General features: G+C 33.1%; 3 protein-coding genes and 1 long non-coding RNA gene across 5 annotated transcripts; 1 reads left to right on the top strand and 3 right to left on the bottom strand.

The window, feature by feature from the left end:
- Positions 1-1131: 1131 nt before the first annotated feature.
- LOC126678827 (protein PHR1-LIKE 2-like) lies at positions 1132-3670 on the bottom strand. Its single transcript, XM_050373734.2, has 6 exons — positions 3074-3670; positions 2643-2719; positions 2495-2549; positions 2122-2200; positions 1966-2035; positions 1132-1793 (listed from the first exon to the last, which is right to left on the bottom strand). The coding sequence occupies exons 1-6, from the start codon at positions 3294-3296 to the stop codon at positions 1341-1343; spliced, it is 957 nt and encodes a 318-aa protein (XP_050229691.1). The 5' UTR covers positions 3297-3670; the 3' UTR covers positions 1132-1340.
- A 460-nt stretch (positions 3671-4130) lies between these two features.
- LOC126678091 (uncharacterized) lies at positions 4131-7276 on the top strand. Its single transcript, XR_007640669.2, has 2 exons — positions 4131-4733; positions 5516-7276. It is a non-coding gene; the product is annotated as an uncharacterized LOC126678091 (long non-coding RNA).
- LOC126678090 (probable E3 ubiquitin-protein ligase EDA40) lies at positions 4808-6976 on the bottom strand. 2 transcript variants are annotated; one of them, XM_050372963.1, is made up of 3 exons: positions 6839-6976; positions 6520-6615; positions 4808-6361 (listed from the first exon to the last, which is right to left on the bottom strand). In XM_050372963.1, exons 1-3 carry the CDS (start codon positions 6974-6976, stop codon positions 5018-5020), a joined length of 1578 nt encoding a protein of 525 aa, XP_050228920.1. In that variant the 3' UTR covers positions 4808-5017. The 2 variants fall into 2 exon arrangements, with proteins under 2 accessions (XP_050228920.1, XP_050228921.1); XM_050372964.1 differs by having other exon boundaries at positions 4808-6358.
- Positions 7277-14027: 6751 nt separating the features above from the next.
- On the bottom strand, positions 14028-14828 carry LOC126678517 (E3 ubiquitin-protein ligase SGR9, amyloplastic). The gene has a single exon (XM_050373411.1). It carries the CDS (start codon positions 14826-14828, stop codon positions 14028-14030), a length of 801 nt encoding a protein of 266 aa, XP_050229368.1.
- Between the last annotated feature and the right edge of the window lie 124 nt (positions 14829-14952).

Raw genomic sequence — 14952 nt, 5'->3', positions numbered from 1 at the left:
ATTTGATCGAAAATATCAAAGTGCAAAATAAAAAAAATCAAGTTCAATGATAAAAAAAAGAAAAAAATTAGTCACTGAAATAAAAAAATTAAAAAGTTCAATTGATCATAATCAATTAAACTTTTTTTAATTAAATTATTCTTTTTTTAACAGTAGTTGCACTTAATGTAAAAAATAGCATGTCGTGTTTTCCTGCATAAATGAGAAAATCCTGATATGTTTGTGTTAAATGGAAGTAAGAAATTTAGGATAAATACTTCATTTTTTAATCTCAATGCTCTCCGATTTTAGTTTATTTATGATATTTATTCTATATGATAAAAATTAGTAATTTTTTTAGTTTGGCATCCTAAAGTACAAGCAAAATACATATTTTAGTTTAATTAGTTAAGTTGCAATGTGTATTTTACACTTCATAAATTTCAACTATTCATATTATTTTTTTCTTGGTCATCATTACTGAACACTAAAAATTAGTTAATCAATTTTTTTTTCAAAAATTATTGTTGGTATCAAGGAAATCAATTCTCTTCACTACAATTTCTATTTTTTTATTTATATACTATGTCATTTTTGAATGAGGATTAAAAAGAAAACACAATTTCTATCACAGTTTCTTTTCAAAACAATTTCTATTTTCAATTTATAGACCACGTGCACAATAAACTAGTTCAAATTGAATTCCAATTATAATTTAATTTTGATAAATAATCTATATGATTAATGAATAAAAAATAAAACATAAATAAAGATAGTTGTGAGAGATGATGACAAGTAGCCTTTGAATGGAATCTACTTTAGTAGTATTCCGTCCCAAATTTTACAATGAAAAATCTTACAACGTTATGTAATGTTTGTGATAGCCTGATAGGTATGTGTTTGGATTTTGTACAAAATTTGTTGTTTCTTTCCTTTTTCTATCTAAACACTCTCCAATCATATTGATATTAATATTATCACTGCATAATACAAGGAAGTTGAAGCTGCTATCTTTTAATTCCACGTACTGGCCCAAATATTACGCTATGCTAATGCTACAACATTATGCTAAAATAGTAGATTCAATTTTTTCCACAAACGTTAAAAGTTTACCGTCTAATTATAAAAAAAATAAAAATGGGTGAAAGAAGATAACAAAGAAACTACTATTTCAATGCCACAAATCCCCACATGCAAAATGTCTAGCATTCATTTTCAGCAATTAAACTTTACAAATTAGAGACACAGCATTTCTACTACTGTTGCCAACGCTGTTGACTGACATGAGAACACATTAGCATTTGTACACTTGAAATTTAATATCTCCCTAGATCAAACAAGGGATCATCAGTCTGAAATTTTCAGCTCCATATACCATACTCCGTCGCGCCATGAGGATTAACTTGGTTCATGTTAACCTCTGAACTCCTCATTTTTGCTTCGCCCCAAATCAGAGATGCTGTTGTTGAGTCTAAGCTTGACATTTGTTTCTTAACTCCGGCTGGAGATCCTTCCAGAGTGAGCCCTCCAGGACTCTCGTTTGATGTTAGGCAGCTTTCAGTAGAACAATCAGCCCCTTGCTGAAGCAGGCTAGATGGCGCTTGCAATTCGGCAACTGCTTCACTTTGCAAGGGGTAAAAGCCAAGTGGATCAAACAACACATTTCTTGCCAGCTTAGTCCTTGAACCCTTATGGCTGTCGGTGTCAATTACTGTACAGCCAAGAAATTGATCAGCAAGCATTTTACAAGCCCTATCAAGCATAGCCAAGTATCTCCTTTCTGCATCCTGGCGAATTTGCAAATGCTTCTCAGCCTGCATGATATGATCAGCAGGAAGATCAACTATTTGGGGCACGGAGTTGGCAAATCAATCTCATCAGCCAAACCAAAAATATATCCAACGGCCACCGTTCTTCCATAGCAACAGTCCAAAAATAAAGGCACAAATAAAAAGCATTAACTACTAGGGATGGCAGAAGATTCACCTCAACTTGCAGATATAATTTGCTTTGCACTTCCATTTGAATTCTTAATGCCTCCTTGACTTCATAACCCCTATGCACAAAATTTAAAAATTCAGTAATTCCAAACACTTACAAGACAATTTTGATTCTTTCAGCAACAAAAAAAATTCATCTTACTCATTCTTGTCAGAAGTTGTAACAGTTGGTGAAGAATTACCGGCACCAGGGTTTTCTAACAGGTATGAGCTAGATAACCCTTCCATAAAAAATAAGGAAAAAAAGAAACATTCAGCTCGATTTTTAGGTTTCTCATTGTACAACTAACATAAAACCGTATTAAAAATAATGGTTGCCAAGGTATAATAGCCTTTTTTCTATTGGATACGTGGGCTTCTAGGGGATTATACACATACATATATGAAGGAAAAACACCTAGATAGTTCTTAAGAAATAATAACTATACTGAAATCCATATCACCTCCACAAAATTATATCGGTAACAAAAATATCATGCATTATGTAGGAAGATAGAAATAATAGGATGACCTACCATCCTTGGAAACTTCACCCATATCTTTCCCTGATTGCTTACCCAGCCTGTATTTCTGTAATATCACAAGAAACAAGATCACTAGTTCCCCCACAAATTCGAAAAATCAAATAACAAGACATTAGACAAATGAGTGTTCAATGGAAACCTGGAGGTGACTCTTCAAATGGAAAAGTGTTAGTCCCTTCACATTCATTGTCCGCATAATGGCCTTTGGCGTAGCTTCTGCAAACATTGTTCATGTGTTGATTTAGCAAGCAGTTTAAAAGTTCATGGATTATAATCAAATGTGAAAGTGACTCTTTTTGCTGCTGTAACAAACAGATTGCATGTAACACGTAACATTAGCAGGACTCGTATAAAAATCTAAACTAGCTCCATCTGGTAAGTGAACAAGTATGAGCTAAACAGTTGAGGAAACATGGGTGAGCTTGTGACTTCATCAAGAAAATATTGTATAAGGAGAATAATTACAAGAACATATTTAGCATACAAGCAACAATGGCAGTAGTTCATAAGAGATGTTAAAAATGAAAAGCAATTAAAAGAAGGCACATGAAAAGGGAAGAGCAAACAGACTACTGGGACCGCCGAGCTGAGAAATGGCATCAATAAAGCGGTCGTGAAGATCAGCAGTCCAACGGAGGCGAGGTTTGGGATCGGAAGTCAACACAAGGCACGGCTCTCCGGCTGCAAATCTCCCATTGTGTGCTTCCCTATCTTCCTGCTGCGGACCACCCATTATATTTATCCCACCGCCGCCTTCCTGGTGGTCGTAGGGCTGAATCCCTCTCCGGTACATTTAATCTTTTGTTTTGTCTTCAAATATGAAAAGTGAAAAACACAAACCCCACCACTCGCTACCAAACAGGGAGTAAGTAAGTGAAGCGATGGCGGATCTTTGTTTCGTAATCAAAATCCCAATTTCGCCTTTTTAAACAAAGAAAAACGAAATACTCTCCAGTACAATCCAACTAACTGCTCCCCTAGGGTTTCAATTGGGTTACATTTGGGATAATTTCTGATTTGCACATAATTTTTTTGTGTTTTTTTGTCACAAGTATTGATTAGGAAGATAACCACTAATGTGGTGGTTGCCGGTGGCGAATATGGCGGTGCACAAAATATCTGATGCAGTAATACCGAAGAAAAATGGATTTGTTTTTTCAATTTTATTATAGAGTCATGGCAGGTCATGTCAACTCACCGTGACCTGCATTTTTAATTATTTTTTCAAAAATGAGTCATTTAAAATTCATTTAAAATGTTTTAATTTAATTTAAGTATAAATACGGAATAGTAAACTGATAGATCGTGGGTTCATTTCCTCCCATAAACACTTTCCCTCTCTAAATTATAAAAAAAAATTCAATTATTAATAAAAATTAAAAAAAATTCTATCATAAATACTAGTTTATATTAAATATGGCATGACATATTAATATAGGAATGATTCCTTCAAATTTAAATTTTTCTATTTTTCTAAATTACATTTAGATAAGGCTAAACCCATTTAGAGGCCCTTATACTATATCATTTTTGTTCAAAAAGTTCGTATACTATTTTTTTATTCTTCAGATCCCTGTATTTGGCAAAATTCCAATTTTCAGATCCTTTTAAAGGATTAGAGGAACAAAGAGATTATAAATAGAGGAACGGGAGAAAATTAAAAAAGGACATAAAAATTAAAAATTACTATATAAATAGAGGGACTTGAAAAATAAAAAACTAGTACAGGAGCTTTTTGAACAAAATGACATAGTACAAGGGGCTCTAGATGGGTAGCCTTTAGATAACTGACATAAGTAAAATGATACAAAAAATATTATAGTATTAAATATGATTTTGTTAATGTGTCATCCGGACTTGGAAAATTTTGAACTTGAGGGAAATAAACACACTATGTTAAGGAGTTCTACTGAGAGCAACATTAGAAATGCAGCTGCATGCTACAGTTGATCCTATTTCATAATTACCGACTTTTAATCTAATGGTTCTAGCGTGTTGATTCGCATTTAACCTAATACCGTCTCTTTGAATCCAACAAGAAAGAGGATCGGAGGCCAAGGAAACATCATCAATACAGAGGATTATCAATGAATCAATTTCTGTTGCAGTTGGAGGATCTATTTACATTCCAATTCTTTTAACAACGAGTTAACTCTTCTTCGTGAGGTCCAGGTTTTGATTCTTTTTCTTCTGCAGTTCGCTATGATAACGCACCATGATGTTGATCTTCGTAAGTTTTCCAATTTGTTTTTCCTATTTTAAATTTATACGTGTGTATTATTTGTTTTCATTTTATCATAACAGTAATTGAAATGATAATGATTCATAGTCAGATGATATAGATTGGAACAATTGAAGGTGGGAAGCATTTTAATGATACACTTGTGAAGAAAAACCTATTTTTCTAGCGGTTTGATTGGCTGCTAAGTACAATCTACGAGGAAGATAATAAATGATAATCAAATTGAAAATTGTGATGGATTCTTTCATATTTGTATGGCGAAATTGCTTAATTCAAAGTCTACAACCATGCAAATGTTTAGCCCATCTTCTAGCCATATGAGGATCATGGTAATCCCAGCTCTCTGCATTGCTGCTCCTTCCCCCAATTATGCTCCCTGCAGCAGAACTTCCTCTGCTATTGTCATGGTCTGCTTCCCTTCTATCCTCTAAACTCACTATAATTTCTCCTGTTTTGGTGCATTCATCATTCTCCCCTTCAACGTAGCTATACCCTACACAAACATCTTCATCTTCCCCAATCTCTAATACCACTCTCCTTTCGTCATTCCCTCTTAGCTCTCCCACCCTTACTATCCTGCCTTCTTCCCCGATTCGTAACTGGACATCTCTGACCACACCTCCCACTATCCTAACCAAGAACTCTTCAAATTCATGCATCACAAATCCATTTGAAGTACTTAAGCCAAATCCTAGATGAAACCGATGAATTGGAATGTTGACTTGTATGTTGTTGATTGTGTGGTAGGGTCTTACTGGGCTGTCTGACAGATGCAGGATACATGACCGCGGATTCTTGTACGCACGATCGTCGAGTATCTTTATCCCTTTCTTCAGGCCTTCCGTTGGATCTGCTTGTCCCGTGAAGAAAAGACGGTCGATTACTTGCAGTGCTGTTCGCTTACCGTAGGATGTCATGCGTCTCAAGGGGAACACTCGGGCTGCAAGTGAGGAATAAGTGACGATGGCTAAACGATCAATTGGACGGAGAGAGAACACCACTAATGCCATGGACTGCTTGACAAGCCTCAGATGCGGTCCGTTGGGGCTTGTTATCAGAACCATGTCTATAGCTCTTTGCTGTGTTGACTGTACAGATAGATAGGCAGGAGTGAGTCTCACATTTGAGGTGTATGAGTGCGGAGATGGTGGGTGTGAAAACAATGAAGAAGGGTGGTGGGGATATTGGCAGTGTGAGAGCCATCCAGAGGGTTGTGTGAATGGATGGTGAAAGAGTGTTAGCGGTATGGGCACAAGGGAGAAGTGAAGGCGTGAATGAGTTGAGGTGTCATCAGGCTCAATGGGGTCATCATCATTGTAACGGGCAGAGCGCAGGAAAGAGCGCCTGTGGACCCGGAAAGTGGCAATAGAATCATCAAGGATTTGAAAAACGGGATCAGATTGGGTGCAAGAAAGGGAACACGGTGGGTTTAGGTTGCGGGGAAGTTGGGTCCAGTGGGCACGGCAGATGGGGCAAGTAACACTGCCATGGCGGACATTGGATGAGATGCAAGCAAAGTGAAATGAATGAGAGCACTGAGCTGTGAATATAGCCTGGCCTGGGGTGTTTCCCTTGCTGTAACTCAGAGCTTCGAGGCATATTGCGCACAACTTCTGCTGCAACACATGATGAATGAAAAATTGAAATTAGAAAATTCTCTAGAAACTAGTTATGAATAAAGTAGAGGTTTCAGAAGAATTAGAGATGAGAACATTGGATTCCATGAGTAAATGCATCAGTTAGTTGGTAATGGAAAAAGCAAAAGGTAGCCCACCTTACAATTCACGTTTCTGTCATTGTGGTTGTCGAGAGTGGAACAATGTGCTGCTTCCTCTGGCTTCGCGAGAGACAATGCACTGGAATCCGAACCCTGTTTGTATCATCATCATCAGATGTTAGCATTTCAAATGGTCTAACATAATGAGGAAATGCATAGTTTAATGAAAAAAGAGAAGATTTTGAGTTTATCGAATACTGCTAGTCATTAATGGTTTACTCCGTACTCAAGAAAAGAAAAACGATGAGTTGATTTGGTCACAATTGTAAAATGAGAAAGAAATTGAGGAAATATGAGAAGAAAGAAAGAGAATTACAGTGATGGAGAAGTGATAGGAATGAGGATGATCTACATCGGCAAGAGCAGCAGGTGACGGCTTTGTGCAAGAGAAAGAGGAGCAAGCAGCCACCGCCACTGTTCTTGCTGCCTTTCTCAGCTTTGAAGACACTCCCATTACTCAAATCCTTCTCCTCAACTCCTATCCTATTCCAACTGATAATTACGAGATGACACCGACAGTAATAGCAAGTAGAATTAATAATATTTGCAAATGTGCTTCAAACAAGTGCAGGTAATGTTTCTGCAAATGTTTCCACATTTGTTTTCTGTTTCTTTGTTTCTTTCAAATTCTCACACTATTTTATACCTCAGTTCAAAAGGGGAAAAAGAAAAAGAAGCCTGGGCTGTATTTGTAACTTGTAAGCAGTGATTTTGTCATTACAATAATGGCCCCAAACTACTTTTACTTTCTTTCTCTTTTGCTTTTTCTTTACTATTTTATTTTTCCATCATTCATATTTTGAACATAAAAATACAAAACAACATTTTGTTGACCATCTTGTAGTGGACTCACATAGTGACATATATTAAAAGTGTCCCCCCCTCTGTACAGGGCCAAGTATTTTGCTTTTGGTGTTTATTATGAGGCAGTGTTTTGAATTTTAAATACACAACGGCGCACTTCATGGTGTTTAACCAAAAACCCAATAAATCCACCTTCATACAACTGGTTATCACTAATGGTGTGCATGCTCGGTTCAGAAATCTATCGGTTTTTCTCTTCTGAAATATCAAATCAAAACCCAACTGAAATAATAAAAAGAAATTGGCTGGGTTCGGTTTGGTCCGATATATGTATCTATCTATAAGATCTAATGTGATGGACAAACATAAACACGATATAGTTTTCATTAAAAAATTAAAAATCTAATTCTTATAAATAAGTATAAAATTAAACTGCAGTTTAATTTTAATAAAATAGCACAATTAACTAAGAGTTTTTTTTGAAATGAATTAACTGAGAGTTTAATTTCTATAAAATATAAAGTTAAGTAGGAGTTACGGGACTATAATTAATATAATACAAATTATTTAGTAAGAGTTAATTTTTTTATAAAAAATAATTTAAATTTATTTGTTTATAATGTTTAAATAATTTTTAAATATTAGCAGATAATAAAAAGTGTAAGAATAAAATTGAAATATTATATTTTATTTATTAATAATTTATTAATATTAAATAATTATTAAAAGTATCAATTATTTAATTCACAGGGGACCTATTATGAACACAGTTAAGGTAAAACAATGAATGGTCCGGCTCCCTCAAATTCAGAGTTTTTTGATTTTCCTCAAGTTATTCGTTACATTATAAACACAACTAAACTAGCTTATAGACTATATTTGATTTATAGAATAGATCGATAAAATAATATAAAATAAAATAGTTATTCATTGAATGTCTTTTTTTTTTTTTAAGAATATCCATTGAAAGTCTTCATTGTTAATTTATTTAATAGTTTTCAATATCTAAATAATTTATAAAGATACGAGTCAATATTTTTTTTAGTTGCCCATCCGATTTTCAGGACTTCTCTCTGACTAATCCGGATCCGACCTGCGTCGTGCATTTGGCATGGTGAGTGAATCTACCACCGTGGATTTTCTGCATTCAAAAATCACAAGACTTGAACCCGAGACCTTGGTTAAGCGACATCAAACCGCTTAACACTTGAACCAACCCCCGTAGGTACAAGAGTCAATAATTTTAAAGTAGCTTCCATATGGTTCAAATAGGTTTAAATGTGTTTTTAGCATGTTTCCTTTTTCAGTTTCATATTGTTTAGAATGTTTTCACTACATAAGTTTGAATGTTAATTCAGTATGCTTCAATATATTTTAATAATTTTTAAAGATTTTCCTCAATTTTTGTTGTAATTTAGGCATGGTTTTAATAGATTTTTTTTTTCATGTAGTTATGTAGTTTCTATATAATTTTAATAGGGTGTGGTTGAGAAATTGTTGTGTGAAACAATTTTGACACGTGTGATTATGAACCATCCAATCATAACGTAATATATGATAATAATAAATATGATAACCAATCATTAAATACCACATTAATTGATTATATTTTAACTATAATTAATGAGATATTTAATAATTGATTATCACATTTATTATTTTCATGTGTCACACGACAAGTTAATGGTTATAATCCTACATAGCGAACTTGGTTTACACAAGTATTTTTCGGATTTTACTGTGTTTTTTTGTGTGTTTTCTTTATATGCAATATATTTTTAGTATACCCAACTACACTTTTAGTACTTTTTAATTCATTTTCAACAGTTTCAGTAATATTTCGATATAATTTAGTAAGTATTAGTATGTGAAAAAGTATTAAAAAATTGTATAGTAAAATGAAACTTCTTTTACAGTGTGAAATAAAACTAACTTTTTTTATCAAAAAATTTCTATACGGAAATTATTTATAGATATATTTTAAAAATTTATCTTAAGAACCAATGAGCTATAGCTCTAATAAGTATAGGCGCTGAACAACAAATTACTAAGTCGTGGATTCAAATCTGTCTACAAATGCTTTTTCTTTCCATTTATCAAAAAGAAAATTTGTTTTAAGAATAAAAACCAACAACGGTTTAGGTTCATTTTGTTTAATGAATATGGCACAAAATATTAATTAAAGTTAAGTTCATGACTTTGAAGAAAAAACATCATATGACTTTGTCATTTTGACTCATTTTACTCCCTTATTTGCAAACTGTTTAATAGTTTTCTACCGTCTAGTTCGTATACAAAGCTCCAATTATTTTTTGTCATTTTGGAGAGTAAAACAAGCTAAAATATAAATATGATGTTTTTTTAAGTTATGAGCTTGATTTTAATTGCTCTTTTTTTACTAAATTCGTAGGATAAAATGAACATTTCTAGATTAAAAAATATATATTTATTGGAATAAAAACCTTGTCTAAATTTTCTATTCTGTAGTAGTCAAACATGTGAGGGGGGCTTAGCATTAGTTTTGGGGAAATTACCACTACCACTACAAAACAAAATCCTTATTCAGTGCCCAGTAAAAATAGTTTGTTTTAATTTTAGAGGTTCAAATTCAAATGGTCGTTTCGGCAGTTTTGAGGTGAGCACAAGACATCAGATTGTCACCCTTGTCAATAAAAATTTGTGGGTAAATATCATGTGATCACAGGCATCAACTGACCAACACATAACTTACTGCATCTCAAAAAAAAAAAAGAGTTAGTCTCGAGCTTGTTCATGATCAAGAGTTTAAGCTTCTTCTCTGCCTTTTGCCTTAATTTGGTCTCTCTCTCTCTATCAACTGTGCAAAACAAAATGCAATGAGGATCTTGAAATTAGTTCATTGAGTACTATGAAGCAAACAGAAGCATACCTTAGTGCCCATGAGCTAGGTAGCACGGAAACGGAAACGGGAAACGGAAACGACACGGGAAAACAACAAATTTTTAAAATGAAGGACACGAAACGTGGGGGAAACGTATAAATAATAAAAATATAAGGATATTTTTATAATATTTGAAATTATATAATGCTATATGTATTAAATTTTATTTGTAAATTTATGTCAATTAATAAAATAAATCAAATATAATTAAATCCAACAAAAATAAAAAAATAAGTTTTATTATAAATAAAGTAAATAATAAAAGTTGTGGGTAATTGATTCATAAAAATTATTTATTGAGAACTTTTTAGGTTTTTTTATAATTATATAATTTTTTTAATTTACGAAAACGGCCCGAAACGTTTTCTTATGAGTTTTCGAGAGTTTCTGAGAATTTCCGGTTTCCGAAATGTTTTCGAAACGGGACACGCAACTTCGTCGAAATTTCCGTGCTTCATAGCCCATGAGCTGAGCTTTCATGTTTAGCAGGCTTAGAAGCCTGTCTCTCAGCAACCAATCTTCCTCTTAAGCTTCCATTTTCATCCTGTCTTCCTAGGCAGTGGCTCTCATTTTACTTTGTTTAATTCTCAGCACACAGAACAAAATAGCTCTACTACCTATATGCTATTTATATACCTCAATTACTAACTGTTCTTGCTTACAAGTACCTTATGTCTGCAACAGTCTATACAGTTGCTACTATCCAAATATATTTTAAAACTTGAAGATATGAACCCAACATTATATAACATGTCTTCTTCCTCCATTTCTCTTAGTTGAGATTTTTTTTTTTTAAAATTAAGAGCTACTCAATCAAAGATTAAAGTAATACATTAGTATGTATTGACTGGAACACGATGAGGCTGAGTCGCGAATTAATGACACAATTGCTGTAACTGAATTGAAAAAATATTAAAAATTATTTTACTTCATGAATACTACTTTTTGATAATTTTTATTTGGTTCGATATCAAATTGATATTTTGTATATTGAATAATTGTAACGTGTATTTAGTTAGTTTCTCATAATATAATATTTTAATATTAGGTCTAAGAGTGTAAATGCTTGAAAATATATTTTATATATTTTTTCTACACAAATTCAATAAATTAATAATTATAATAATTAATAAATTTTTGATCCAACATGTATATTAATTAGGCCTAATGCCTTACAAAATTCCAATCTTTTAACCCCTTTTTAATCCTATCATGACGTTGAAAATTGATCAATTTTACCCTATTTTACATTTTATCATTTCAATTGTACTCTAATTTTTCAATTTTCATCAATTGTTTTGCTTGAATGATAAAATCATTCAATTAGCTAAGTCTAAATATAAAATTAAATTCACTTTCATTACAAAAAATAAAAATAAATCATTTATTTTTAAAAACTAACTAAAAACCATAATCAAATTAAAACTAATTTAAATTTTTAATTAATTTAACTAAATCTAAATAAATTTTAAAAACATACAATTTATATATACTAGAAATTGAGAACGTTTTTGAATGTTTTCTAAAAGAAAAAAACGTCAATTTAATATTTTAGGATACAATTGAAACACAAAATATGCAAAATAGGATAAAATTGGTGATTTTTCAACGTCAGAATAGGATCGAAAAGGGCTTAAAAGGTCAGTTTTTTTTTTAAAAAAAATATTAGGCCTATTAATTATTAGAGGGTCGATGATCCAAAAAATACAAGCTATTCCTAAATAAAGAGAGTATAATAAATTTGAAATGGTGAGGACTAATGACACAAATAATTAATTCCAACCAATGAGGTATAACATAAATAGTACATACTCTGAGCAATATTCTACTTGGTTGCAAGTTTAATTCATTTCATAAATCCTCTCGTCTCTCCGATTATCATCAAGGTAGCACGAAAACGAAAAAGGATTATTTTTCAAATACCTGTTTTGAGTAAAGTATTTACACTATTTTGATCCATTTTTTCCTCTTATTTTACATTACCTAATAAGCTAACTTATTTACCAAAAATACCCACTATATAAAGAAGTCTTATCTCATTTTAGGTTAAATTTTTACATAACTACCTTTTTTTTCTCTCTTTTCTCTCTTCTTTTCTCTTCCTTTCTTCTTCTTTTGCATTTGATTTTCAGTTTATCTCTTCTGATTACTTTTCCGTTCGTTTTTTCCGTTTGTCTTTCCGGTCGCGCTTCCGTCCGTCTACTTCCGATGGATTTCTCGTCGTTTCCGGTCGTTTTTCCGTTCGTCTTTTCCGTTCGCGCTAGTCCGTTCGTCTTTTCTGTTCGCGCTATGGATTTCTCGACTCGTTTTTAGATTTTTGTAATTTTTTAGGTTTTTTTAATGATTTAAATATTTTGTAAATAAATTATTATAGATCTATAATTTTTTGTTTATAAAATTGTTCTATTGTTCATATAATTATTTATTTTGTCTTCTCTTATTTATAGATTTGTTTATTGCTACTGATTTTGTAAAGAAAATATTGATTTATGGTGCATTTGTAATAATTTTATAATATCTTTACGTTTTAGTGTATTTTTGGTGTATTTCTGCCGTTTTTAGTATATTTATGGTGCATTTACAGTATTTATGGTACATTTACAGTGTTTATGGTGTATTTGCAGTGTTTCATGGTTAAACCACAAAAACACTACAAAATGCTATAAATACACTACTTATACACTATATAGACACTAATTTTACACTATATAAACACCATAAAAACACTATATATACACTACTGTTACACTATAAAAAATAAAATAAAAAATTCCAAAAAAAAATCTATAAAAAATAAAAATTAACACTATATATACACTAATCTTACACTATATAAAAAAACTGTCGGTCGGTTCGATCGGTTCCGTCGACCGAACCGAAAAAACCGAAAACCGAAATTGAAAAACCGAAAAAGGTATTTTGGTAAATAAAAAACAAAACAGGTAAATAAAGTTAGGGCAAAAAGTCAAAAAATAAAACTCAAAACTTGCAATGTAAAGTTGTAATTATTTTGGCGAAACATGTATTTAGGGAAATTGGCACAAGCGAAAACGGGAAACGGAAACGACACGAAACAGACACGGGGAAACGACAAATATTTAAAATGAAGGACACGAAACGTGGGGTAACGTGTAAATAATAAAAAATATAGGGATATATTTATAATTTTAACAATTATAAAATATTATATATATTAAATTTTATTTATACATTTATGCCAATTAATAAAATAAATCAAACATAATTAAATCCAATAAAAATAAAAAGATAAGTTTTATTGTAGATAAAGTAAACAATAAAATTTATGGGTAATTGATTCAAAAAGATTATTAGTTGAAATTTTTTTAGGTTTTTTTCTAACTATATAATATTTTTTATTTATGGAAACGGCCCGAAACGTTTTCTTATGAATTTCCGGTTTCCGAAACGGGACACGCAAGTTCATCAAAGTTTATGTGCTTCTTAGGATTTATCACTAAAAAAAACTAAGAATCTAATTATTTTAGATACGAAGGACCTAAATTCATTCCATATACCTCAATCTTAATTAATGCTTCTAACAAGAAAAAAAAATCTATTTAATTTAATTAATCATCTATACTCTCAAACCACATGCGTCTCTATTAGCAAACAAGTGATCCTCCATTATCTCTACTCATGACCACCATTCATAGTATTCTCCTCTACATATAGTCCACGTTTACGTCTAATCATCCCAGTCATCTTCTTTGTTAGGCCATTCTGATTCTGCCACGTAAAGATTACTATTACAAGAGGTCGGTCAAGTAAGGGTTCCACTACCACCCCCAGCCTTGACCAGAACACCCCACAGCCTTTCGATCTCTCCCAACAAATCTTGTGTCGGAAGCTGAAACCGGCAGCACGGGCAAGTGTTCCTCTTGTTTAGCCACGGCAATATGCATATCCAATGAAACAAGTGGTTGCACGGCAACTTACACACATCTCTCCCTTCCTTCATCTCCTCCTTGCATATGGCGCATTCCTCACTAACTTTCACCTCTACTGTCGGAAGGGACACCACCGCTGATGGTGCAGCCGCCACCTCCTTCTCTCCGCAACACCCTGTTGCGGTCACGAACTTCCGACACCTTATTATCATCTCAACATAAGGTAAAAGCACGCCACCATAATACACTCCAATACTGGACTGCATTAAAATGGTATGAGAGCAACGTTTGCTCAAAATATGGCGCCATTCGTCGTGCGGGGCTTTAAGAATCTCGGGGTTTTGTTGATGGACGTCGCAAAGGAGAAGGAGAAGCAATGCTGCATCGAGATCACGGTGTGTGATGGCGATGGAGGTGGGGGCGTGTGAGTGGAAGTGGCGGGTGAGATGGTGGAGAGACGAGAGGAGATGCTTGGCAATGAGAAGGGTTTTATTAGAAAGGGAAAGAGTGTGGAGGTGGTGGAGGGCGAGGGAGAAGGAGGCGGGACGAGAGAGAAGGGAGGAGAGGCAGTGGTGATGGTGGAGAGTTTGCGAAAGAATGGAGTGGGTTAGATCAGAAAGTTGGGAAGGAGTGAGGGTGGAGAGTGCAGACATGATCACTGTCTCTTCTGCCATTATTTATGGGATCTTGAGCCTATTACCTCTCAATGAATTTCTTCAGTTTGAGGGAATGTGTGGTTTTTTATGTCATCAGTATCTGCTCTGCTAACTAAAAGGAAGAAAGGGACAGTGTAGCACA

Source organism: Mercurialis annua, linkage group LG4, assembly GCF_937616625.2.
Source record: "Mercurialis annua linkage group LG4, ddMerAnnu1.2, whole genome shotgun sequence".
Taxonomy (NCBI): domain Eukaryota; kingdom Viridiplantae; phylum Streptophyta; class Magnoliopsida; order Malpighiales; family Euphorbiaceae; genus Mercurialis; species Mercurialis annua.
Note: the sequence above shows the minus strand (reverse complement) of the source record. Positions and strands in the feature narration are given on the sequence as shown.

What these genes read in the sequence shown, in the direction of transcription:
- LOC126678517 (XM_050373411.1), bottom strand. Translation starts at nt 14,828, where the DNA reads ATGGCAGAAGAGACAGTGATCATGTCTGCACTCTCCACCCTCACTCCT.
- LOC126678827 (XM_050373734.2), bottom strand. Translation starts at nt 3,296, where the DNA reads ATGTACCGGAGAGGGATTCAGCCCTACGACCACCAGGAAGGCGGCGGT. An exon ending in TCAGCTCGGCGGTCCCAGTA is followed by an intron (nt 2,720 to 3,073) that starts GTCTGTTTGCTC and finishes CAATGTTTGCAG; the next exon opens with AAGCTACGCCAAAGGCCATT. An exon ending in GGGTGAAGTTTCCAAGGATG is followed by an intron (nt 2,201 to 2,494) that starts GTAGGTCATCCT and finishes TTTTTATGGAAG; the next exon opens with GGTTATCTAGCTCATACCTG.
- LOC126678090 (XM_050372963.1), bottom strand. Translation starts at nt 6,976, where the DNA reads ATGGGAGTGTCTTCAAAGCTGAGAAAGGCAGCAAGAACAGTGGCGGTG. An exon ending in CCTATCACTTCTCCATCACT is followed by an intron (nt 6,616 to 6,838) that starts GTAATTCTCTTT and finishes TGATACAAACAG; the next exon opens with GGTTCGGATTCCAGTGCATT. An exon ending in ACAGAAACGTGAATTGTAAG is followed by an intron (nt 6,362 to 6,519) that starts GTGGGCTACCTT and finishes CATGTGTTGCAG; the next exon opens with CAGAAGTTGTGCGCAATATG.